This window comes from Euleptes europaea, chromosome 1, assembly GCF_029931775.1.
Source record: "Euleptes europaea isolate rEulEur1 chromosome 1, rEulEur1.hap1, whole genome shotgun sequence".
Classification (NCBI taxonomy): Eukaryota; Metazoa; Chordata; class Lepidosauria; order Squamata; family Sphaerodactylidae; genus Euleptes; species Euleptes europaea.
In genome coordinates, this window is record NC_079312.1 from 157,005,313 (window position 1) to 157,030,997 (window position 25,685).

General features: G+C 45.2%; 1 protein-coding gene across 1 annotated transcript in view; it reads right to left on the reverse strand.

Moving 5' to 3' along the window:
- UTP6 (UTP6 small subunit processome component) overlaps positions 1–22,458 on the reverse strand; it is a 47,668-nt gene extending 25,210 nt beyond the window's left edge. Inside the window, exons 1-9 of the mRNA XM_056852252.1 lie at positions 22,353–22,458; positions 15,700–15,784; positions 14,796–14,837; positions 14,611–14,703; positions 10,321–10,368; positions 8,004–8,067; positions 6,566–6,684; positions 5,933–6,010; positions 4,703–4,784 (exon numbers count right to left, since the gene is read on the reverse strand). Coding sequence (XP_056708230.1) covers positions 4,703–4,784; positions 5,933–6,010; positions 6,566–6,684; positions 8,004–8,067; positions 10,321–10,368; positions 14,611–14,703; positions 14,796–14,837; positions 15,700–15,784; positions 22,353–22,444 — 703 coding nt within the window. The 5' untranslated portion in view covers positions 22,445–22,458. The remainder of the gene's footprint in view (positions 1–4,702; positions 4,785–5,932; positions 6,011–6,565; positions 6,685–8,003; positions 8,068–10,320; positions 10,369–14,610; positions 14,704–14,795; positions 14,838–15,699; positions 15,785–22,352) is intronic.
- Positions 22,459–25,685: the final 3,227 nt, after the last annotated feature.

Sequence of the window (25,685 nt, forward strand, 5' to 3'; positions counted from 1 at the left end):
ATACATGGGCTGAAAGTAACATTACAGTTATTCCCAATCCAGAAAAGGATCCAACCTTAACTAGTTCCTATAGACCAATCAGTCTCCTAAATATTGATTATAAAATCTTAACTTCAATCTTAGCAAACCGGCTAAAACAAATAATTAATAAATACATTAACCCTGATCAAACAGGTTTCATCCCTAAGAGACTGTTAACATCTAATATTAGGAAAAAATTTAATTTACAAGATTATATAAGAAAATCAATGGGAAAAGCAGTTCTCTTACTCTTAGATGCTGAAAAAGCGTTCGATAGGGTTGAACACTGTTATTTGAAGGAAACAATAGCTAGCTTTGGTTTCGGGGGAAATTCCAGAAATTGATTAATATTCTATATAACAAGTGTCAAGCCAAAATAAGAATTAACGGTGAAAGAACAGAAAGTTTTGATATCATGCAGGGTGTTAGGCAAGGCTGCCCTTTGTCAGCTATATGCTCTCTCTCTAGAACCCCTGGCAATCTCAATAAGAGATAATAATAAAATCAAAGGAATAACGATTAAAGACGAGGAATTTTAATTAAGCCTATATGCGGATGAAATAGCTCTCTTCCTAACTGAAGCAGATAAATCTGGATTAGAGGTTAGAAAAGTGATCGCAGAATTCAGTAATATATCTGGATACAAGTTAAATGCAAATAAATCTGAAGCTCCTTTTTAAATATTGATAACAAAAAGGAGAAACAATTATGGGCAGAAGATCTAAGAGAAGCTGATAATGTTAAATATTTAGGAATATGATTAAGTAAAGATAGAACTAAATGTTTAAATTTAAACTGCAGAAAAATAGCGAAAGAAAACAAGAGTTGCACTTACCTGTAACTGCTGTTCATTGAAGTCTTCGGTGCAGACACACATGTGGGACTGCGCCTGTGCGCAGGCCTGCCGCCGGTAACTTTTATTAGCCTTAGACCTTTAATTGGGGATGCCCCTCCCCACGGTTGAAACCTCTGGTACTGTTGGCTCCTCTGGAAGGTAGGTCCAAAGCTCTGCTGTCAGGGCTAGTATCTATCTCGTTGAGATTGGAATGCAGGAGTGATGCCCAGGGATCTTGCCGTCTGTCGGTCCTTTTTGATATTTGTCAGGAATTCAGTAGTTCCTGACGCAAACAAAGTGTCGCCCTCAAAGGAAAGATCCTCAATCTGAGACCTTGTGTCCATGGGTAGGGCAGTGTTGCGCAGCCATGAGTGGCGTCTTAAAGTAATAGCTGAAGCCATTGATCTTGCGGCCGTCTCTGCGGCATGCTTGCCGGCACTGATCTGCTGTTCTGATAAACGAGTTGCCTCTGCCTGGATGAGTTTCAGAGCTGATATGGACTCTTCAGGAAGGAGGTCTAGATGGGGGGTGGCTTTTTCCCATAGGAAGAATCTAAAACCCCCCATTATTGTCTGGGAATTGGCGATGCGGAAGTTTAGGGCAGATGAGGTGTATGCCCTTCTTCCCAGCTGGTCTAGTCGTCTGCTCTCCATATCTGAGGGGGTAGAGTGTTGACCTTGTCTTTGTCTGTTTTGCATCTCCCCTGTGACTATAGAGGGAGGAGGAGGATGCACCATCAGGAACTCAGCTGAGTCTGGTTTTACGTGGTAAAGATTCTCTACCTTCTTGGTTGACGGTGGAGCGGAAGCTGGTTTCTTTCACACGGATTTTGCAATCTCAGTGAGGCCTTCTAGGATAGGAAAAGAAGCGATTCCTGGAGAATCAGGATAAAGGTGGCTGAGGATCTTATCCTTAGGCTTGTTATCTGAGGTGGAGATATTGATATCTAGGGCCTCCGCCATCCGTATAATCTGCTCCATCCTCAGTTCCTTCAGGTCCTCAGAAGGTGAGACTGCTTCTGTGTCACCTACTAGTTCGTCTGCTGAAGGTTCGGATCTCCCTTCTGAACTGTCTATGGAGGCTCCTGTTTCCAGGTCATCTGGATCCGAGTCAACTCTGGGGCTCCGTTGAGTCAGAGGAGTAAAGGGAGATTGCAGTTGTGGGGTGTTGGAGGTAAGCGGCCTGCCTTGTAGGTTGAGCTGCCTGTAGCTGCAGAATGCAATCCACTCCTGAAGTAGCTCCGGGGAGATAGTAGGTTGAGCAGCAGGAGCTGGGATGGGCTGTGGAGGTCTCCTCAGATCTGAGGGGTTCGGATCCGACAGTAGGAGCGGGTCTTCCAAAGGATCCAGTTCAATATCCGAAAAGCACTCAAGTGGGGATCCCGAATGAAAAGACGGGGTTCTCGGTACTGAGAGTGGCGCCATCTGAAGGATCATTTTGGGGGCCATCATAGCCCTCAGCCCAGGGCCGAGGGGACCGAGGCAAAGAGCGATATTTGACTCTCAGGTGAGTCTCGCGTCAGTAGAATAGCGGAGGGCTGGCTAGGCGGACCTAAGCGGCAGCCTTGATCGAAAACTCACGAAAGGAAGTCTGAAGAAGAAAACTCTGAGGTCAGGCAAAAAGCTCCGTTCTCGGCGGCGGCAAAGAAGGAACTGAGGAGGGAGGGGATGCTCTGCCCAGGAGCACGCGGCGGTTCGGCGCAAAGCCGTCCTGCGTAATGGGGAGGGGCATCCCCAATTAAAGGTCTAAGGCTAATAAAAGTTACCGGCGGCAGGCCTGCGCGCAGGCGCAGTCCCACATGTGGGGCTGCACCGAAGACTGAAGATGAACTGAAGGATTGTTTTCAGAAATGGCTCCCTTTGAATTTTTCTCTCTTAGGCCGAGTCAACCTAATTAAAATGATAATCTTGCCAAAATTGAATTTTATTTTTAATAACTTATTTGTAGACATACTGAAAAAAATGATTGAAGAATGACAAAAGATTTGCCCTTTGGAGGTATATTGTTGTTTTTTTATCTCTGTCTTTTGGTATGCCAATAAACGTTAATGAAATGAAATGAAATGAAATGACAAAAGATCTGTAATAGATTCATCTGGCAAAATAGAATAGATTTAGAAACAATAACCTATATGAGATTAAAAGCAAAGGAGGGATAGGTATGCCAAATTTATTAACTTACTATCAGGTGGCTAGGATAAAGTGGTTAAAATCATGGGTAGTAAATGATGAAAAGGAACCATATATCATAATTGAGCAGGACTTTGTTAAATTCCCGCTAAATAGATGGCTTTGGGTTAAAAAAACTTATAGGAAAAATTTCTACAACATAATAATTGCATTAATACCATTCTAAAGCAATGGGATGCGCTAAGAGAGAAACTAGCTCCAGGTATTTCCACAATGTCTTCCTTTTTATGGAATATCCTAGCTGAGAACCCAGAATCCCAATTACCACATAGAATAAAGATAGATAAACAGAATGAGCGTAATTATTGGATTAGAAATAATAATTTAGAACTTTTATGTAAAATTATGGATAAAAAGAAATTAATATTACATTTTTAGAATATTTACAAATAAAAAAATATTGGAATAACCTGTAAGAAAATGACATATCCAAAATTAGATAAATCAGAGTTTGAGAAGCTGATGTTACAAGACAAAACTCCAACTTCAAAAATATATACAATTATACTTAAAGATAAATTAAATCAAACAACGGGATATCGGGATAAATGGAACACTTACTAAGACAGAGCGTTAAGTGACCAAGAATGGGAACACATTTTCACAAAGGGATTAGATTTTACAGTCAGTATACAAATGAGAGAAAATCTAATAAAGATGGTATATATGTGGTATATAACCCCACAGACTAAGTCAAATCCATAAATCAGAAAACGACAGCTGTTGGTACTGTGATAGAAAACAAGGAGATTTTATACACGTGGTGGAAATGTGAGCGAGCTATATTATTTTGGTCTGAAATAGTGAAATGTCTAACGGTTGGAGTGGAGGTTGATATTCCATGTAAACCCGAGATATTCTTGTTAAATCTTGTACCTAATCTAGCTAAAGATCAACTTTGTATGGTGTTACATACGATAACTGTGGCTAGAACAACCTTTGCCAGTCACTGGAAAAATCAACTCCAAAGATAGAGGAATGGCTGGTTAAAGTTAAAGAAACATATGCTTTAATTAAGCTAACAGCATATCAGAAAAACAGAGATACAATAAGATTGGATGTGGTATGGTCACATACAATAAGTAAAATAGAGAATTTCATAAATAAGGGCGGGAAAGAGGAATGCGTTGCGCTCAGTCAGGACGTAATGATGAATATGAAGACATAGAAATAAGCTGTACCCTGGGAGAGACACACGCACACACACACACACACACACACACACACACACACATATATATATATATATATATATATATATATATATATATATATATATATATATATTATATATATGTAACGAAGACTGTCAGTAATTCTGCTTTTTTTAGATGTTGTTATTGTGATTGGTTTTTTTCTAATAATTTGTTTTTAAAGTGCTTATCTTGTCTGGGTCATCCTCAATAATTCACAGTGAAATACAGAGAAACGAGCTACCAACCAAGTATTATTCACAAATACAGTGTAGTAAATAATTCTGAATAACTGTCAACACCACCACATAACTGAGATTCATGGTATAAATTATTCTTTATGAACAACATTGTTTTTATATAACTTTCTGGTCTTCAGACCAGTATTGTTTAATTTGGTTATTAGTTCTTTTAAAAAAAAACTGAAGGTGGAGGGAGGAGGAGAAAAGGAAACATTTGGTTACCTTTGACTTTCTGGGCGGCCTCTCTCCAGACTATTCGAGCCATTTCACCGTTAAGTATGTCCTCGGAATAACTGAACTCACCCTAAAATTTTAGACAATGTGATCTTACAATTAACAATCTCTGTCATATTCAGGTAAGACAGAAACATGTATAGCACACAACCAAGCCTTTCCCCCTCCATAGTGCTGATGCAACCTAAAGCTCCACAGAGCTCCAACGTATGTACGGGGTTCCACACACAGCTGCAGTCAGGAGAAGGCTCCACATACAGCAGCATTACTGACACAACAACAAAGAGAACGGCGCAGCCCCTTCTTGCATAAAGCACAACAGAGCATAGGTAGCATTACTTATCGGGGCAGAAGCAGACTATAATGCAGAGGTAGCAATCGAAGGAGGAAAAAGCATACCTCACTGATTAACTTTAGATCCTGGAGAACCGCTGCCAACCAAAGTAGGCAATACTGATCTTGAAAGACCAATAGTCCGCCTCAATATAAGGCAGCTTAGGATGTTTCTTGGAAACAGACATTTATTTTTAAGTGGAAAATTAATAGCGGGTGGGGGAGAATAAAAGCGCGAGGACAAAAACTAGATATTCACCAAAACCTGAGCCAATGCATGTTCCTAAATCAATTTTATTATGATGATCCTAGATCAGCTGAAATGCATAAATTTAAAAAAAATCAAACTGGACTTTGGTGACCAGGGTGGGATTTAGCATCAAATGCACACAAAGACTTAGAACACATGGGGGCTGTAAGTCCCATATAATAAAACCTAGAGATGTAAACTTTTAAACACAATTTCCCCAGTGATCTCTGAAAGAATGCATTGAAATCAATGCACCATGATCCAGTTTACTTGCATTCCTAAACAGTGCATCTGCAAGCTTCCCAGGCTTCCGATGCAGGTGAACCCAGAAACTTTGCTGCATGGGAGAACATGGGGCCAGCATTGCTACTCCAGTGATGCAGGATTGTCCCTGGGGAGATCACCCTTCAACCCTGCCTGCATTTTAGGGACAAGTAAAGACACAGCGGGGCTTGCAGCCTTTACTGTAGCTCTAATTATGAAAACAGTGTATGGAAGAACCTGTACAGATCGGGCTGTAATTCTCATCTCTGAAGACATCGCATCAAATGCCTCACATTAACCACCTCAACAAAACGGCTTCTCCAACATACAAGCATTTTCATCGCCAGACCCTGACCCACCCATTTTCTTACCAAGTCCATGTTTGCATGCTCAAATGCTTTCTTTTCTTTCCTCTGCTTTTCAGCGTGCATCAGCTCCATTCTAAAATACTACAGAGAACAGAGGAAGGAGCAATGTTAAACACAAAGCATCCAACCATCACACTGGACACAATTACCAGGGAGAAAAGGAAAACCTATGAACGCATGACTCCACGAGCCATAACATATGTTTATATATAAGAAATATCAATCAAGTACCTTTATTGGCATAAAAAGAAAACATTTAGCTAATACAGTAACACATTGAAGAGCTATTTTAGGCCAAACGAATTGCAATCATACCGACAAGGAAATTAGCCACAGCTTCTGTAATATTATAATCCTGATTATTAAGAAGAGTGAGAACCATTTGGTAATTAGAGAATCTCACAATCTGGGTTAAAATAGGATTTAAAATTTTTAAACGTAGCGATTGATAAAAGGGGCATCGGAAGAAAACATGTTGAACAGTTTCAACCTCTTCATTGGAACAGGGACAGTCTGTCAGAGAACACCCTGATAACGTCCAGTTAATAGAGCTGACGGTAATACGTTAAATCTAGCTAAGGAGAAAGCCCTATATAAGAAAAATATATTTATATATAAAGCAAAACCACATGCTACCTCTTGATAAAGTTTGGGACACTCTGGATGGAAGCGCAATGCACGCAAAAACAACTGCCGGGCATTTGCAGATGACAAGCGGTTCTCCATTTCCCATTTTGCAGCCATAATCCACAGAGCTACAACAGAAAGACAGTGGCTGTTACTGCATACAGCTGCTGCAAAACTAAAAGGCAATCAAAACGTTATTCCAAGCAGAAGTATCTATGCTGTGTTCAGCTTCATCTATGGTTGCCCCCAGTACTTGTGCTAATGGTGATACCCAATTCCCCACTCCCACAAAACTAATTGAATATGGCAGGCACAAATCCCTGGGTGACCACTGCAGGCCAACCACCTCTCCTCCAACAAACTCAAAGGGCATTTGTGTGTCTGAAAGCATGCAGTCACCACCACATCCACACCAGCCATGACTGGCCAAGTCCTTTGACTGAGTCACTACCACATACTTTCACATAAGCAACTGCTGACCTGGATGGCCCAGGCTAGCCTGATCTCGTCAGATCTCAGAAGCTAAGCAGGGTCGGCCCTGGTTAGTATTTGGATGGGAGACCACCAAGGAATACCAGGGTTGCTGTGCAGAGGAAGGCACTGGCAAACCACCTCTGTTAATCGCTTGCCATGAACCCCCCCCCCAAAAAAAGGGGTCGCTATAAGTCGGCTGCAACTTAACGGCACGTTACACACACACATTGTGTATACACAAACACACCAGTCTCGTGGCAGTTTTGAAGACACACTGGATGCATGATAATAAATACGGCATAGGCCAAACCAGGACTGTACTTGCTCACCAACAACAAAAGGCCATTTATTTGAGAACTGGAAGGGAAAAGGTTTAACATGTGGAATGCATGAAGCAGTTTTAAACCACGTCATGTTCATGTAGCTTAGTACAGCAAACTCTTGCATTCACAAGGGACCACAGCTAACAGCTGAACAGCTAAATCTACAAATTCTGGAAGACAGCGTTTTTCTGCTCCCCAACACCAAAACTACAAGATTTCCTGCAATATTTAACTATGTAATGATTACAATGATGCCACATAAATAAATAAAATAAATACATGCTGGAGACTGCATCACAAGATCAGACCTAGAACAACTAAAATTGTGAATCCACAAGGAGAGAGGGTCTCTTGAACTCGTTTTGGGCAGCACCTGCTCTCTAAGGTCCCAGGCAAAGAATGGTCTTTCTCATCACCTGGTAGTCTCATCCTCAGGAGGGAAAGCAAATCAATTCAAAATCAGCGGTAACCCACAGTGTTAGCCAAGGAACCTCTCTCTTTGTTCATTGTGAAAGAAGCCTCAAATATGTTTTGGTACTAGTTTATCAGGCTAATCTGTCAGGCCAATTTAAAATGGTAGACAAACTATGAGTATGTGTCTTATGTGTTGTACTTCTTCGCTTCCAAGTCACTACTGTTAGTTGCTATACCTGGTTTGTTTGGATGAAGGGCCAACATGGAAGAAAACACCTTGCTCAGCTGTATTTTCTTGTTCTGTTAGGAGACAGAAGGCATAAGTTACATCTGTGCATTGCTAGCCTTTCAGCCTGAAACAGATTCGCCAACATTATAGAGTACCATGACACTCCTGATTTTTCCATAGTACGATTAACAGTGGAAAAGATTCTTCCACTTCTGCAATGTAAGAGACTTAATTTTCAGCATCTACCATCCCCAAGGCCCTGACTTGGATAGCCTGGTCTCGTAAGATCTCAGAAGCTAAGCAGGGTCAGTATTTGGTTAGTATTTGGATGGGCAACCTCCAAGGAATACCAGGGTCGTGATGTGGAGGCAGGAAATGGCAAACCACCTCTGAACGTCTCGTCTTGAAAACCCTACAGGGTTGCCATAAGTTAGCTGTGACTTGACGCCACACACACACACACACACACACACCATCTGCAAGAGAGTGATTGGGCAAGAAAAAAACCCCAAACAAAATTTTGGGAAAGATTAATCTTTTTTGTAGAGGGCAATGAATCCATTGCTGGTGCTCCATCAGTGGTAAGGAATGACAGTTTGTGAAGATGCAAATGTATTTCTGTAGCATTGTTTCTGAAAGTTTGAAATATATCCACACCTCTTGTATGCCCTTTCAGAGGTAGACTTTGAGGAGCTCTTCTTGGAAAGAAAAATCACTGAACACCATCCTTGCAATGTCTGCTAGCTGAGAAGCATCTGTTGTGTCTGTGGATTCACTCAGCTGGACTGAAAGCCACAGACATTTCTGCAAGTCAGTTAGCAACTGATATTCCAGGTCGCTAGAAAAGACGTCAATTCTTCTGGTCACTGTGTTCCCAGAGAGCTGGATTGCAGGCATGATTTCACCTTTATTGTAAAAACTTTTAAAAAGTCACTCACCAACAGGATTCTTCCTTTTCGCAAGCAAGTTTGCAGCTATTAAGGATGCACTGGTGGTGTTTTTGCTTTGCACTCCAGGCTTGAAGAACAGCGACTGTTGCCAATTTTTATTTCAGTTCAGAGATTTCCTTTTTATCAAACTCACATCTGAGTGAACAGTTCTTTGAAAAGGTGTCGTGTCTCAAAGTGTCTTTTGGCATTGTGCTTTTTGATGAACAGCTAAAGAGCACAACAGCTAAAGAGCACAACAAGCACACGGCTTTGCCTTTCATATCCACAAAACAGTATCTTTCTTCCCAGTCAGAATTTAAATAGTAGGTCCTGGTTTTTGTCCTAGGTTCCCCATTCATTTTGACAAGTGTAGAAAACAGAAAAATATTAAATGTGCATTTTCTCGCCCCCTCCCCAAGGTAGGAGCCTTTGTACTTCTCCTGTGTGCTGCTGCTCGGAAGGAAAAGAAGACAACTGGCTAGGAGGGGGAGGGCTTTCCTCCCCCCCCTTCAAGTTAGCTCCAGAAGAACCGTCCAAACCAGCCAGGCAGGGAGGTGAAAGAAAAGATCCTATATCAAATAGCATTTGAAGGAAGGAGAAAGTGTGAGTGTCATCAGCTACAGGAATGACAAAGCCACACAAAAAGAGAGCCATAAGGGCTGTAGCAGATCAAAGAAGTTACTTGAGCCAGGTCAGTGGGACAGAGAAAAGCTCTCTTCCATGTGTTAAAACAAACATCCAGTCAAAATCCATGTGCTAAAACAAACACTTTCAAATCTGCCACATCTGCCACATCCCCAGCAAGCATCTGCGGGCACAAGAAAAGGTATCTGCGGGCGCACCTGCAGGCTATGTATTGGGGACCCCTGATGTTGGGTTTTCTAAGCAAGAGATCAACAGAGGGGGTTTGCCACTGCCTGTTTCTGCATAGCAACCCTGGGCTTCCTTTGGTGGTCTCTCATCCAAGTACTAGCCAGGGTCGACCCTGCTAAGCTTCTGAGATTGGGCTAGCCTCGGGCATCCAGGACAGGGTCATTTGGTGCTACAAATCAAAATTTCAATCAGTTTCAATCCTTTTGGTCAGGTTGTTCATCAGTGTCAAGACTGCACCCAGTATTTCCCTGGAAGAAGCTCAATGGCTTATCAATTCTACTCAGTGGTGAATGCCAGATACAGGTGGTATCATCTCTCTGGGTAGCAAACTAATACACTGACATTTTACATTCCTCTGACAGCTGATTTTCTGGAAAGAGCATTGGGATTCTCCACCGGGAATAAAATATCCTACAGCAGCAACAGTTCTAGTTCTTTCTCCTGTTTTGTGCTGCTGTCCCTCGTGGTGTGTTATCTCAATTGATGCAGCCTGAATGGGAAAAGCCATGCCCAAATACTCACCCATTTCTTGCAAAACGCAACATGAGACAGCCACAGCTGAATGTCATCCTATTGGGATGAAGCAAAGGGAAAAAGAAACAGCTGAGCACACAAGCGCTGCTTTCTATATACCATTCACCTCACACACAATAAGCCTTCCTGTAACAACCAGCAGCAAAAGAATTGGGAGCAACACAGGAACACAATCAAAATCTCACAATCTGCAGAAGAAGCGGAGACGTGAAGGAGCCTCCCTTTATTACACTTAGGTGACAGTCGATTCTGGCACTCTCCTCCAGAAGTAGAAGAACAAGCTTCCCCTTACAACCACTGTATGCCAATGGAACATGTACAGGCATGCTCTGAAGTCATAAAGTGTGCAACAGGTCCCCTGCGCTGCAGCTCTTCTGTTCTCTCTGCTTGAGTTATTCACTGGACTTTACAGCCTACCCTATCACAGCAAATAAAAAGATCTTTTAGAATCTCATTTAATTTGAAATAAAATGAAAATTTAAACCAAACACTTCATATGACCCAGTATTAATAGTGGTTAGTGTCGGATGAGGATCTGGAAGACCTATAAGCCCCTGCTCTACTGTGGAAGCTTGCTGGGTTACCATGGACCTGTCACTCTCTCTCAGCCTGACCTACCTCACAGAGTTATTGTTATGAAGATAAAACAGAGGAAGGGAGAATGATGTTGTAAGCAGCTTTGGGTTTCTATTGGGAAAAAGCAGGTTATAAATATCTAAATAAACAAACCTTTGCCTTATTGATAAGCCAACGCCCAAAGAAGGGCCTCACAGCACCTCATCACTGTTTCCGTGGGGAGCACAACACATGCTCATTGGTGTTTCTGTGGGGAGCTGCCTACGTTTTGGGGCAGCCACTAAGGACACCTTCTGTGAAAGGCCTCATTCACTTCATCCCCGTCTTTCCCTCTATCAATGAAATGCATACCCAAGGCCAGGTAAACCCAGTCACCAAGAACAACCCAATACACTTTCGGCAAAATGCTCAATCTGCTTATCACCTCTAACAATGGGACTCTGCAAGGACTGAAGAGACTAAGCAGAGGAAGCAGCAAGGCCACCAGGTCAAGACAACCTTACCCCCTTGCCCGATATGCTCGCCGAGAGCCACTGTAGATTTCTCAACCTTCACCGCTTCCCTGCTATTGTTTTGTATGGCATTACAACTACAAATATTTAGTCTTATCTTTATGCTGATCCTGCAGACAGACCATGCTTATTCACCACTGACAATTAGCAAGCTGTTTCACATAGCAACAACGATCTCTGTATTCTGGTAGCAATATAACAAAACTTTGACACTATATGTGAGAGGGTAGGATTCTTATCTTCAAGCAGAAAATTCACCATGAAGATACTATCATAACTAGAGTGGCTAGTGTATCCAGGGAACCTGGACAGCAGAGGTGAGATTAGGCAATTTCTGACATCCCTATAGAATTCAGTTTAGTAAAATATGAGCAATTGACTCAGTCGTGTCGGCACTGCAGGGCCATAACCGTGCCTCCATAGGCCAGCGTTGGAATCTTCCACTAAGCAGAGCTGATGGAAAGGCATTAAACTGAGCTCTAGAGAAAGGCCATCGGTATTTAGAGAAGGTGATAGCTGTTAAATATGGCACAGCAGAGATTCCCACCCATGACTTTAGAGGCCTGTATAAGTTTGGAAGGAGAGCTGTCTTGTTCTGCAACTCAATGAACTGACAGGTAAGGACAGAGATGATAACTCAACACAAGGCCAGGGTAAGCTGAGAACTGAAGCCATAGACCCAAACCCAGAAAGTTATGCACTGGGCCAAGCAGTCACTGTGCATTCACTTGTGAGCATTTCATAACACCCAAAAGCATCTGAACTATCCGGCTCGTGACTTTAAAAAAATGAAACCAGAGCAGACACATTTTGGCATTAGACCCCTCCCATTAAACAAACACTCATTCATGGAAAATATTTAGATTGTGTCCACACAGAAGCCACTGAGCCTCCAAGGCCTCTCTCCCAGCAGTGCTATGAGTGGATATGGCTCATTGCAGAGGCCTGCTAGGCATCTGCTCATTTTACAAGGAGTACCTGCTAGTGAAAAGCACGTCAGGGGCTACAAAGCCCCACACAAGGTGTTTCTTTGAACTTGGCAAGGGCCTCGCATGGAAACCAGAACAACTGATCATTTTTATGCCCTTCTTTTGCAGTCATACTGGCTCCCAAAGCATCTTACTATTCAAACCCAGAACAATATACAATTCAAATAATATGCAGCAACCTGGCTGAGGAAGCTGCACAGATATGCTTTTAGAAAGAGGAGGACCCCTGCACATGTTGGAAAGAGGGCTTCTTCAGCAGTCAGCGGGTTGGAAATGAAGGAAGGGATGACTGAAAGGGTGGCATCTGGATTCTCATTCCACACTGGATAATTTTACCTCTAGTATTCTCTACAAGAAGAGCCCCATGGCACAGAGTGGTAAGCTGCAGTACTGCAGTCCAAGCTCTGCTCATGTCCTGAGTTCGATCACGACGGAAGTTGGTTTCAGGTAGCCAGCTCAAGGTTGACTCAGCCTTCCATCCTTCTGAGGTTGGTAAAATGAGGACGCAGCTTGCTGGGGGTAAAGTGTAGATGACCGGGGAAGGCACTGGCAAACCACCCTGCAAACCAAGTCTGTCTAGTAAATGTCGGGATGTGACGTCACCCCATGGGTCAGTAATGACCCGGTGCTTGCACAGGGGACCTTTACCATTTTTTATTCTCTCCAAGCCTCCTGCTAAACCAGGGATGGGGAACCTCAGGCCCAGGGGCCATATGCGGCCCCTGAGGACATTTTTTGTGGCCCTCGGAAGCTCCGGGGCCCCGCCGAGGAGGCTTGGCGTAGGGCGGCCCTCCCTGAGGGTGTTCCTGGGGCCATGGCTTGCAGGGGTGCTGTGGTGCCCTTTGGACTTCCTCTCGCCGACTGACTGCTGTTGGCCGGCGAGAGGAGGGAGAGGGACGCTTCCCCCAAGGTTGCCCCTATAGCTGCAGCGTGAAGGAACGCAAGGGCACACTGTAAGCCCCTCTTGCTGTCTGTCGGCTGTTGAGCAGCGAGAGGGGGAGGGGAAGAGGCTCTGAGGCGGGGAGGGCATGGAGCCTGGGGCCAGGTCGCATGGGGCCAGCGGGTGTGTGTGTGGGGGGGGGGGAAGACTTTTCTCTCCCCCTCTCTTTCTGTCTCTCTCTTTGTCTGTCTCCCTCCGTCCTTTTCTTTCTCCCCCTCTTTCCATTTCTTTCTCCCGCTCTCCCTTTTCCTCCTTCCCTTCCTTCCTCCCTTGCTGATCGACCGCAGGCTGCGCCTCCCTGGCGCCTCGTTTGCTCGGGCCCACCGCTGGCTGCCCTCCTGCCTGGGAGGGGGGGGGAGGACCGGGGGAGCCCTCCAGGCCTTCTCTGCGTGGCCTCCCCTGGGGTTGCCAACCTCCAGGTGGTGGCCGGAGACCTGGCAACCCTAGCCTCTCCGCCCCCCACGGGGAGATCTACACCTGGTATGGCCTCCGAATGATGTTATAAATGTGCAAATGGCCCTTGGCAGGAAAAAGGTTCCCCACCCCTGTGCTAAACCAACTGCTGTCACTATTGCTTGTCTTCCTACTCCCCCTTGCCACACACACACTTGAGTGTTGACAGACAGAAGAAGGGCTCCCTCATTGAGGCTCAGCTGTTGACTGGAAGCTCTGACCTCTCTTCTCAGATCCTTCTCTTCCTGACAGCCACAAGCAGCTTTGCGTAGAAGAAAAGTCCTGCTGACCTGACGGCTGTTGCCACAGCTTTTTCAAACAGGGGGCTTGTCCAATCAGAAGCTGAACTACACATAGTGCTTTGAAGCACAAATGCTTGCCTCAGAATAAAATGAGAGGGCACATCAGAAGATTCTGCCTTTTGCTGAAATCCTTTGTCACCTCTCTCATTGAGAGCTGTGAGGATTCTTCAGCCCAAGTATGAGGGGCAGCAGTGACACTGTGTCTGGGACAGCGGTTTGGCCCAGAGCAGCATGGCAGCTGGGAATCTAGCCCTCTAAGCTCAATAAGCCAGCCAGCCCCCACATCTTCACCATACTTAGTTGACCAAAAACAGTCCCATGCCATCCTATTGTGGTTATTCTATTTTTAGCAATGAAACACCCTTTTTTAAGAAATAAGAGGCATATCAGTCTGGATGACATAAACCAGGTTAGTTAAATGCTCACATGTATTTTGTTTTTCTGATGTCATGGTATACAAGACATTATACAAAACTACCAGTTTCTATGGAAGAAAACAGGCTTACCTTCCATTTTGTTGTGGCACGTTTGAAGATGCCATGTATTCGCTGCACAATGGAGTACTCAATCTCATCTTTCTTAAACGAGTAGCCAATGCGCTAAGGGGAGGGGAAAGACACAATTACTATCATTGCAGTCTTTTAAAATCCCCCAATCACATCTGCAAATTTACAGTTATTTGCCGACTTACCGATCTTCTTTTCTTAATCAGTTCCAACAGATTGATTTCATACTAGGAAGGAAAAACGATTAGAGTAAGAATAGCAGGATTACATAAGACTGAGTAGATAGTATGCCAAGCCCACGCACTTATCATTTAGACAAATGCGCACAGGAGGCTGTCTGGGAAACAAGAGTGGGGGGAGGGGAAGCCAACATATTAATTAATCCCAGCAACAAATTTTATCCATGAATTAGATATATATACACACAGATAAAATAATTTGTATGATGTATTTATATACTTTCTATTGAAGACTGAAAACACCATGTTAACTAAGTCACATTTGTCCTAAAGATAGAAGTATATCAGCAGAACCTTGAGGCCCCATTCTGCCAACATGTTGCCAGGAATGGCTGGGTTTTCTTCCTTTCTTTTATACAATGGGCACTCCTGGAGCCGGTGGCACAGCAGGCTGGCTTGAGTCTCTTGGACATAATTCACTTAATAGATTTCTTTTCTTACCAGCACCTCTGATATAACACAATCTAGTCTCATCATAGTAGAATTCCAATTAACAGGGGCTAAACTAATAAAGTTGCCCAGTACCAAGAGTTCTTTCTTAATGCACGTGATTCTTTCTTAATGCACATGACCTTCTGCATTCCTATAGCTATACAAGACATTTAAGCCTAGCTGTAAGTGTCTACAGAACTGGGATTGAAACGATTTGCTCAAGCATCCACAAGACAGGACACCCCATAGCCAGAATGATCAGAGGCCAGAATTCTTCATAAGCCAAACTGTACAGCAGCCACTAATCCATCTTCCTTGAGTTGTGTAATGAAGGATGGAGAAAAAGACAAAAGCAACTGACATAAAGAGAGAACCGAGATAAATATCAAGAGACCAGAACTCTACTCAGGAAAGTTACCTGAATATAACTGATAAAATCCTCCTTATGAAGCGCTCTCCGCTGTATTTTGTATTCAAGGGCTGAGGTCTTCTTAATAACTGCTCTACAGGAATGTAAGAAGGTAGCATCCTGTCATGGTTCATATCCATACAATATAGCTTCACTCCATCATTTTATAAAAACCTCTTCTAAAATTTTGCATTTTTAAATATGACAACTGGTATTGACTGGATTGACATACACCTATCCATGGCTACATACAGAACACATATTATTTCTAAATTCCAGTAATTATACTCACATGTCAAGAAATCAAATGATAGCCAATATTTGAAAGTATTCATCTCTCTCTTTCCCTTTTCATTCTTCTACAATAGTATCCCCTACAAGGCGCCCATAAATATGACAGCACCCAACATTTTTTTTCCTAGCACCCAACTGGCTTCTTACCTAAAACATCTCTTTGCCAAAACAAACAGCCAAACCTGGCTTCACCCCACTTGTAGCAGATAGTTCAGAAAAGCCTAGGATGCATCATGTTTATGTTCACAGGGAGCACCAACTTTGAAACTGCTGCCTCCATCATAGGACAACACTTGGCTTGGATCCCACCAACATTTTGTGACTGGACCTCCATATCAGCCATTTCATTATGGCACCTGCTACCTGCTCTCAAAAGCGCCCACACGTTCAACATGATCAGGGGCCCCTGTTGTACATCTTTCCTACTGCTGCTACACACAGTCATCTACTGTCCAGATTTGTGCTACAAAGGTTCTCAGGAGAACAAAATATCAGCTTGAACGTATTCAACTCTAATTTATTCTGATGATATACTTCTAATGGGATGAAGTACATTAATGGAGGATAAGCCTATCTATAAATATCAGCCATAACTAACAGCCAATTCCTGAAAATGCGGCGTGCGGAGTCAGCAGGGAAGAGGCGCAGTGGCGCCTAAGCCGAATCGCGCACACTGCAGAACAAATAAAAGGCGCTTTGCCCCTTTTTTTGTTTTCCTGGGGGTTTTCACCCCATAGGGAACAGCAAGCCTGCGCCTGCTAAAAAGCAGGCGCAGCACTGTTGTTCCGGCGCCAGCGGCGAGGGCCGAAACAGGATAGGAAGCCGCCTACCCAGCAGCTCCTCCCCCCGGAATGCCCCCCTGTGCCGGCGTGGCCTCTCAGCGTAGGGGGGCTGCGCCGAGAGGCCGCGCCGGAGTAGGAGGGAGGCGCAGTCCCGCAGCACTCTGCTGCCAGCAGGACTGGCCTCGCTGCCAGCATAAGTGCGTTTAAACACGCGATTACACGCACTTACGCTGGCAGCAAGGTCACGCCGTCTCCTGAAGACTTTCGGCCCAATTTTCAGGAATGGGCTGTAAATGCCTGCATTTTCTATGCTTGTCATGTTCCCTGGGCACCAGTGGCAGGCAGCAATGCAACAAAGCCACTGACTTCATGCTCGGCTTGGGGGCTTCCCAGAGACACTCACATGGCCACTTTGGAAAACAGAATGCGAGACTAGATGGATTTTTGGCCTGATCCAGCAGGTCTCTCCTTATGTTATATTCTGTGTATAAAGATGTCCTTTCTGAATGTGCAAGTTTTTGATGGGAAATGTAGAGGGGGGTGGGGAAGAAGGCTAAACAAATAAGGGACATAACAAATTGTGTTCAACATGAAGACCACCAGAAAAGTATATATTCCGTATAACATCCCAATCCCTAAATACAATCCGACCTGATCCCTTACTTCCTGCCTTTTATCACACACTGCCTCCATACTTGCAAGCATTTCTCTGTAAGGGGTCTAGAAACAGACTTTTATTAAATCAGCTTCTCATGACTTTGCTATATTAAACTGGCAACTACAATTAACTTCAAGTATTTTGAATTAATTCTCCAAATTATTTCCAAGATTAAATGAAAATAACTTCAATTTGAAAGTGAGCTTTAACTATGCAATCCTGAAAAGGGGGGCTTGAAGCATGCCAGCGTCCGTACCACTCTGTGCCATGATAAGGGGGCACTTATGCCAGTGAGCAGTGGAGCTGCACAACACATGGGCGCCAGCCCAGCCCCTGCGGTAGTATATCTCCGGCACAGGGGCCTGCATCAGGGCAAAAGGGGGCATTCCCGGGGCTGGCGCAGAATTGGATAGCTCACTGAAGACTTTCGGGCCAGGAACCCACTTTTTTAGGCGTAAAGTTACGCCTGCCAAAAATGTAGTGCAGCCCATAAGAGTCCCATTATAGGTGTTTGACAGTTCCCTCCCCCTTTGGTGCAGCCACGCCCCCAGGGCCCAGGCTGCTTGGGATGTCGACCAAGTAGCTCTCCAATGTGGAAGGGGGCCAGGTTCCACAGCGGCGCCCAATAGCGGAACACCAACCCCTTCACAAGCAATGATCCCCTCACCTTCCGGCAGGTGAGGTACACGTGGTTTGGGATGCTGCCCGTCAGCTCCCTGCCGTGGGGACTCATGGTACAACACTCATGGTGGTGGCAAGAGCACAGGGAGAACATTGTGCTCAAAAGGGTTGGAACTTTCCTCAAACACTCACCTGGGAGAGAAAAATCCCACTCAGCTCTCCCACTCAAGTTACGTTGCAGGTACGTCAGATGCCCTTGCCAATACAGGTACTCTTTTCGTCCTGCTTCCCCACCACCACCAAGGACAGCAGCTCTCGCGGGCCAGGTGGCTCTTGTGCTCCTCTCAACCAGGCAGCAGCAACGGCTTTGCCGCTTCCCCCCACACCCCCGGCCCTCCCTCCCCCCCCAGCCTCCGCCCAGCCTGCTTTGTCATCTGATGTTTAGGGGCAACTAGGGTTCTGGGGGTCATACTTGCAGTGCGGGGATTCAGGACCAGCAAGTGGTGTACAGTCGCAGGCCCATTCCCCCAATGGCTGCCACTGTGTGCTGGGCTACAGGTGTTGGGCCGCCATGATCCCCTGGTGTGTGGTGAGGGCAACCCACCTGCCCCCCAGCTCTCTCCCACCCCTCGTTATTTTGTTTAAAATGCCAAATTTGCAGAGCTGCCCACAGCGCAGCAAGCCTCTTAAGAGGCAGCTCAGGTGCGCCGTTGCTGCACTGTGCATGGCTGCAGTGCAAGTACTCTCAGGATTGGTATTATATTAACAACTTGAACAGATTATAACAGAAAATCATCTTGCACATCTCTGTTTGAGGAAGAAATGGCTACAGCACAATCAGCAAATTTTAATGAGAATCTAGGGCTTTAATATAGCCTGAAACACTATATGGATTCCTAATGCTGGGGGAGACTCTGGGGGAGACTCTGGTTCTGAAGAACTTTGCAGTTCTAGTTTAAGATTGGGTTTCCTTTGACCAAACCACACTTAAAAGAAAGCTGAATCAAGCAATGGTTTCATAAGAACACAAGAAAAGCCATGCTGGATCAGACCAAGGTCCATCAAGTCCAGCAGTCTGTTCACCCAGTGGCCTACCAGGTGCCTCTAGGAAGCCTGCAAACAAGACAACTGCAGCAGCATCCTGCCTGTGTTCCACAGCACCTAATATAATAGGAATGCTCCTCTGATACTGGAGATAATAGGTATGCATCATAACTAGTATCCATTTTGACTAGCAGCCATGGATAGCCCTCTCCTTCATGAACATGTTACCTCTTAAAGCAGGGGTGGGGAACCTTTTTCCTGCCAAGGGCCATTTGCACATTTATAACATCATTCGGGGGCCATACCAGGTGTAGATCTCCCGGAGGGGGGGGGAGAGGCTAGGGTTGCCAGGTCTCTGGCCACCACCTGGAGGTTGGCAACCCCAGGGGAGGCCACGCAGAGAAGGCCTGGAGGGCTCCCCCGGTTCTCTCCCCCCCCCCGGCAAAAGGGCAGCCAGCAGTGGGCCCGAGCAAATGAGGCGCCAGGGAGGCGCAGCCCGCAGTTGATCGGCAAGGGAGGAAGGAAGGAAAACAGAAAGAGGAAAATGGAGAGAGGGAGAAAGAAATGGAAAGGGGAGAAAGAAAAGGACGGAGGGAGACAGACAAAGAAAGAGAGGGAAAAGAGAAAAGCCTTCACACACACACACACACACACACACACACACACCGGCCCCACACGACCTGGCCCCAGACTTCATGCCCTCCCCATCCCAGAGTCCACAAAAGGCCCCCTGAAGCCCGATCGGCTCCTGCGTGCATGCTCTGCCACCAGGAGCCGTGGGCCTCTTCCCCCCCCTCGCTGCTCAACAGCCAACAGACAGCAAGAGGGGCTTACACTGTGCCCCGGCGTTCCTGCACGCTGCGGCTATAGGGGGCTACCTTGGGGGAAGCGTCCCTCCCCCTCCTCTCGCCAACCGACAGCCATCTGTCGGCGAGAGGAGGTCCAAAGGGCGCCGCAGCACCCCTGCAAGCCGTGGCCCCAGGAACACCCTCAGGGAGGGCTGCCCTATGCTGCGCCTGCGCGGCGGGGCCCCAGAGCTCCTGAGGGCCCCAAAAAATGCCCTTGGGGGCCGCATACGGCCCCCGGGCCTGAGGTTCCCCATCCCTATCTTAAAGCCTTCCAAGTTGGCAGCCATCACCACATCCTGGGGCAGGGAGTTCCACAATTTAATTATGCGTTGTGTGAAGAAATACTTCCTTTTATCTGTTTTGAATCTCTCACCCTACAGCTTCGGCAGATGACCCCGGTTTCTAGTATTATGAGAAGGGAGAAAAGCTTCTCCCTGTCCACTCTCTCCATACCATGCATAATTTTGTAGACTTCTATCATGTCTCCCCTTAACCACCTTTTTTCCAAGCTAAACAGACCTAAGCGTTTTAACCACTCCTCATAGGGCCATTGCTCTAGTCCCCTGATCATTTTGGTTGTTTTTTTCTGCACCTTCTCAAGCTCTGCAATATCCTTTTTTAGGTGTGGTGACCAGAACTGTAAACAGTATTCCAAGTGTGGTCTCACCATAGATTTGTACAAAGGCAGTATGACAACAGCAGTTTTATTCTCTATTCCTTGTCTAATTATGGCCAGCATGGATTTTACCTTTTTCACAGCAACTGCACACTGGGTTAACATCTTCATTGAGCTAGCCACTACCACCCCAAGATCCCTCTTTTGGTCTTTCACTGCCAGCACAGATCCCATCAGTGTATATGTGAAGTTGGGAATTTTTGCCCCAATATGCATCACTTTACACTTGCTCACATTGAATCTTATTTGTCATTTTAATGCCCGCTCCTCCAGTTTGAAGAGATATTTTTGGAGCTCTTCACAGTCCGATTTTGTTTTAACCACCCTAAATAATTTGGTATCATCTGCAAACTTGGCCACCTCACTGTTCACCCCCATCTCCAGGTCACTGATGAACAGGTTGAAAAGCACCGGTCCCAACACAGATCCCTGAGGGACCCCACTGCTCCCATCCCTCCATTGTGAGAACTGAACATTGAGTCCTACCCTCTGATTCCTATTTTAAGCCAGCTCTCAGTCCATAAGAGGACTTGTCCTCCTATCCCATGACTATGAAGTCTGCTTAGCAGTCTTTGGTGGAGGACTTTGTCAAAAGCCTTTTGGAAATCCAAATACACAATATCCACAGGCTCATTCCTGTCCACATGCTTAACACTTTCAAAAACTCTAAAAGGTTAGTGAGACAGGACCTACCTTTACAGAAGCCATATTGGGTTTTGCTCAGCAGGGCTTGCCCTTCTATATGCTTGACAATTCTATCTTTAATCATGTTTTCCATCAATTTACCTGGAACAGATGTTAAGCTAACTGGCCTGTAATTTCCTGGGTCCCCCCAGAACCTTTTTTAGGTTCTTTTTTTTATGATGAATACCATCTGGTCCCTGTGACTTGTTAGTTTGCAGTTTGTCTAGAGGTTCCAGAACTCCCTGCCTTGTTACCACTATTTGCCCCAGTTCCTCATTCTCCCCTCCCCAAAACCTCTGTTCAGAAGGAATCTGCCCTATATCTTCAACAGTGAAGACAGATGAGAAGAATCTTTCATTATTTATGCTCCTAGACTTTCAATTTCTTAAGTTCCTAGCATTGTCAGTTGTTTAGAGACTGAAAATTAGAAGCCAGCTATGTAAAAATAAGCATGGCATTCATATGAGAATCAAGACAAGTATCAATTAATGCATGAATTGGGAGACAGGGCCGCCCAAATGGACATATTACACATTTACAAGCCCCTTCATATTTCTTTCTTAACAGACTTAAAAAAACACCATCGATCAAAATACTTATGCATTTTACCAGGATTATAATCAGCATTAAAAAGTAAGAAAATTTAATTAGGGAGTAGTTACTTCTAGATTTATTAAAGTAATATATCGTCTTATATACTGGTTGTAACAAACTTGTTTTGAGCCAAGTTCTTAGCCCCAAAGATCACATTCAGACTTCGGTTTCCCTTCTAACTAGGGTTGCCAACTGTTGGTTGGGAAATTCCTGGAAATTTGAGGGTGGAATCCGAGGACAGCGGGGTTTGGGGAGAGGAGGTACCTCAGTGGGTTATAATGCCATGGAGTTCGTCCTCCAAAGCAGCCATTTTCTCATGGGGATCTCTTTAATTTGGAGATATAGTGCAATTCCGGGAAATCTCTATGTGCCACCTGGAGCTTGGCAACCCTACGTCCCAAGTTCCCAACCGTCAGAGTTGTTCCCTCCGTCACGCTTAATGCAGCCTCTGCCGCGCTCACTTGATCTCCTTGCGAGTAAACAGCCCGACCCTCTCCAGCTGCTCCAGCTCGGGGATCCGGTCCTCAATGCGCTGTTCAATCCTCTCCGCCATGACCGAGAAAGCCGCAGGATTTCTTGGTGGAGCTCCTTGCACGGCAGCACACGCACATGTATAAACCCCACCTTTGTTTCCGGTGGCCTGGGAACGAGTCACTGCCTAGACCGGCCACTCAACTCCTTCGGCGGCCGCCCAGCGGCTCCCTGGTGCAACTGCAGCATTCCTGGCTCCGGCAAAATACGTACATTGGATTTCAACCGAGGCACATTTATAACCCAGACGCTAGGGTGGACTCTTCAGAGGGCGGCTTGGGGGTATTTGAACACTCTCGGCTTTGTTTTTTAAACGTAAGATCCCTGCAACAAGAAAACTAGCATACCGTGGAGAAAGGTTTTGCGCCAGGCCGTTGTTTGCTGTACATATTGGAGGGACCACCCTATACACGCAGGGGAACGTTTAAAATTGGGGTTTCCCCACCTGCCGTCAAAAGTAGTCCAGCCCATTCTACCACTCCTGAACTTTACCATCTCATTGTGCTGTATGTGTAAACCACTGGTTCCCAACCGGAGGTCCACGGACCCCCAGGGGTCCGCGAGAACTAAATTAAGCTCCACGAAACAAAGTTATAAACCCATAATAAATTAATCTTTTCAATTAACAGTTTTCTATTATAAAAAAAACATATTCAAATATTATTCTAAGTTTAATGTTTAACTAACAGTTATGATTAAAGTTTATTTTCAAATTCTCGGAATTTTTATTTTGAACCTTGGGGTCCCTGCACCGAACAAAAAAGTCCTAGTGGTCCCTGGTCAAAAAAAGGTTGGGAACCACTGGTGTAAACCAAGGCCAGCCTTCAACAGGTTTAATCCAATAGTCCTTTTACCCAGGGAAGGGCGTTCTGTGAGAGATACCAGAAAACTTCAACAGAGAATTCTCGGCACTATCACCAAACTATAGTTCTCAGGAATCTCAGATAGTTCATGACTGGTCAATCTGTGTAAAACCAAAATCTGTAGTGTAGATGACTAGGGCCAGCTCCAGGTTTTGGGGAGGGCCCAGTCAGAGTACTGGGGAGGGGCTCCTCTAATCACAAGGAGGACCCCTACTTAGACCTCCCTTCCCATTCCCCACCCATGTGCATCTTTTTCCAGCCCACTCATGAGCCCTCCCACCTAGGTTTGCCAACTTCCAGGTAATAGCTGGAGATCTCCTGCTATTACAACTGATCTCCAGCCAGTAGAGATCAGTTCACCTGGAGGAAATGGCCACTTTGGCAATTGGACTCTTATGACATTGAAATTCCTCCCCTCCCCAAACCCTGCCCTCCTCAGGCTCCGGCCCAAAAACCTCCCACCAGTTGTGAAGAGGGACCTGGCAACCCTACTCCCACCACCTGTGCTTAGTCATTCACTCACCCTTTTCCCAATGGCATTGTGACAGCAGGGAGCACCACCCCATGTACTACCTGCACCCCCAAGAGTGCTGGGCAACAAATGCAGCTAGGAACAAAGGTGCCAGAGAGCTTGGAAATGAGTAGGCACAGGAAAGGTGCACAGGTGGGTGGCAGAGGGAGGGCACTGGGTGTGTGTGTGGCCGCAATGGATCCTGCTAGACGTCCTGGGTTCCATAGCTGCCGCACCTTAGGGAATGCTGATACCGGTCCGGCCAGGTCCCTTGAATTTTTATCATTGTCGTCCCTCTCTCTTATTGGCTCTGGCTCCAGAACCTATTTTCACTGCCAAGGCCCACAGAGGTGGTTTGCCAGTGCCTTCCTCTGCATAGGGACCCTGATATTCCTTGGTGGTCTCCCATCCAAATACTAACCAGGGCTGACCTTATACCATGCTGCCTTCCCTCCTCTGTGGAGTTTTCTTCTGAGTAAACATGAATAGGATTGGGCTGCACATAAATCTGGACAGGAAGTGGAAGGAGAGCAGATGGAGCAGTTTTTTGGGCAACCACTCAACTTGGCCCTTAACTGTGGGCCAGTCATCATACAAAGAGGCAGCGATTGCAGATGGCTTACCCAGGCCCATTGGAACCTCTTTTGCTTCAGCAGCGGGGCTTTTCCGCTGCTCAAATCACCCATCCACAGGTGCTTTGTCCATGCCTCAGCTCAAGGAACGCTTAGTTTAGCAAAAGCAATTTGAAAAACCACTGTAGTGAATTTGGGGGTTAAACCTCAGTTTCTGCATCTCTTACTGTGTTTGTTCACCAAACCCAGCATCTTGATTTCTAGCCTTCATGTGATGTGAAGCTGGACAGAGATGGTGTGGTTATTTTTTTCTATGTATCTGCCTTCTGAAAACAAGAAGAGAAAATGCAGAGTTCCTCTTGAATATTCTTTTACCTCTTCAGCTACTCTTAGGTCAAAATACTCACCTACTAACATATTTTTACATGTTAAGTTATGCATAGGCTGTGCACAAAAAAAGTAACAATCTGTGGCCATGCTGGCCTGTCGGCCATTAGAAGTCCTTGTTAAAGCCTGTCAGAGCCTTACAATATCACAACTGATATGAGCACACAGGCGTAGCTGAAGCCCCTCTGCATGACCCATAGCTGTGAGGCTCAAAGCAGAGCAGAAAGAAAGAAAGCAGTGTACAGCAGAACAATGGAATTCCAAAGAGTGCCTAAGCCTCCTTGCTAAAAACACAAACATTGAGTTAGAAAAACCAACACATGGAAAAGACTGAGATAAACTAGCATGTGACATTACATATCTATTCTAACTGCAACTCAGTGTTTAAAATAACGTGCCGTTTCTGGGATAAAAATGCCTAAACAGAATGTACTGATAAATGCCCAACAAAGTGATCCTTAGAACAATTAACATTATGGTCTGTCAAAAGTATTCAGATGAAAGTAACAGATGCAACACATGGCAGGCAGGCAAACAAACCTTGGACCTAACCAGAACACTGCACAGTAGATTCAGAGTGAAAATCAAAATGCAACTTGACATGTCCTTCATTCTCCCCACCCCTTCAGAAAATCTACTTTAAATGCTTCCCATGTGCCTTTTTTGTAAGCTTATCATCTGAATACATCAGGAAAATTTAGAGGAAATGATCCAATACAATTTTTTAAGAATAGGAGAGCCTGGCTGTGCATTTCTATGCACAGTTATTCCCATCCAAGTATATACATTTCAAGAGACTTAGACTGGAGTAACTCTGCACAGGATTGCACAGGATTGTTAGAGTCTCTGATGGGGGATAATCGGGGGGTGGGTGGGGAAGAGACCCACGGTTGTTGCACACGTTTCATTGCTGTTCCAACCTTTTAATAA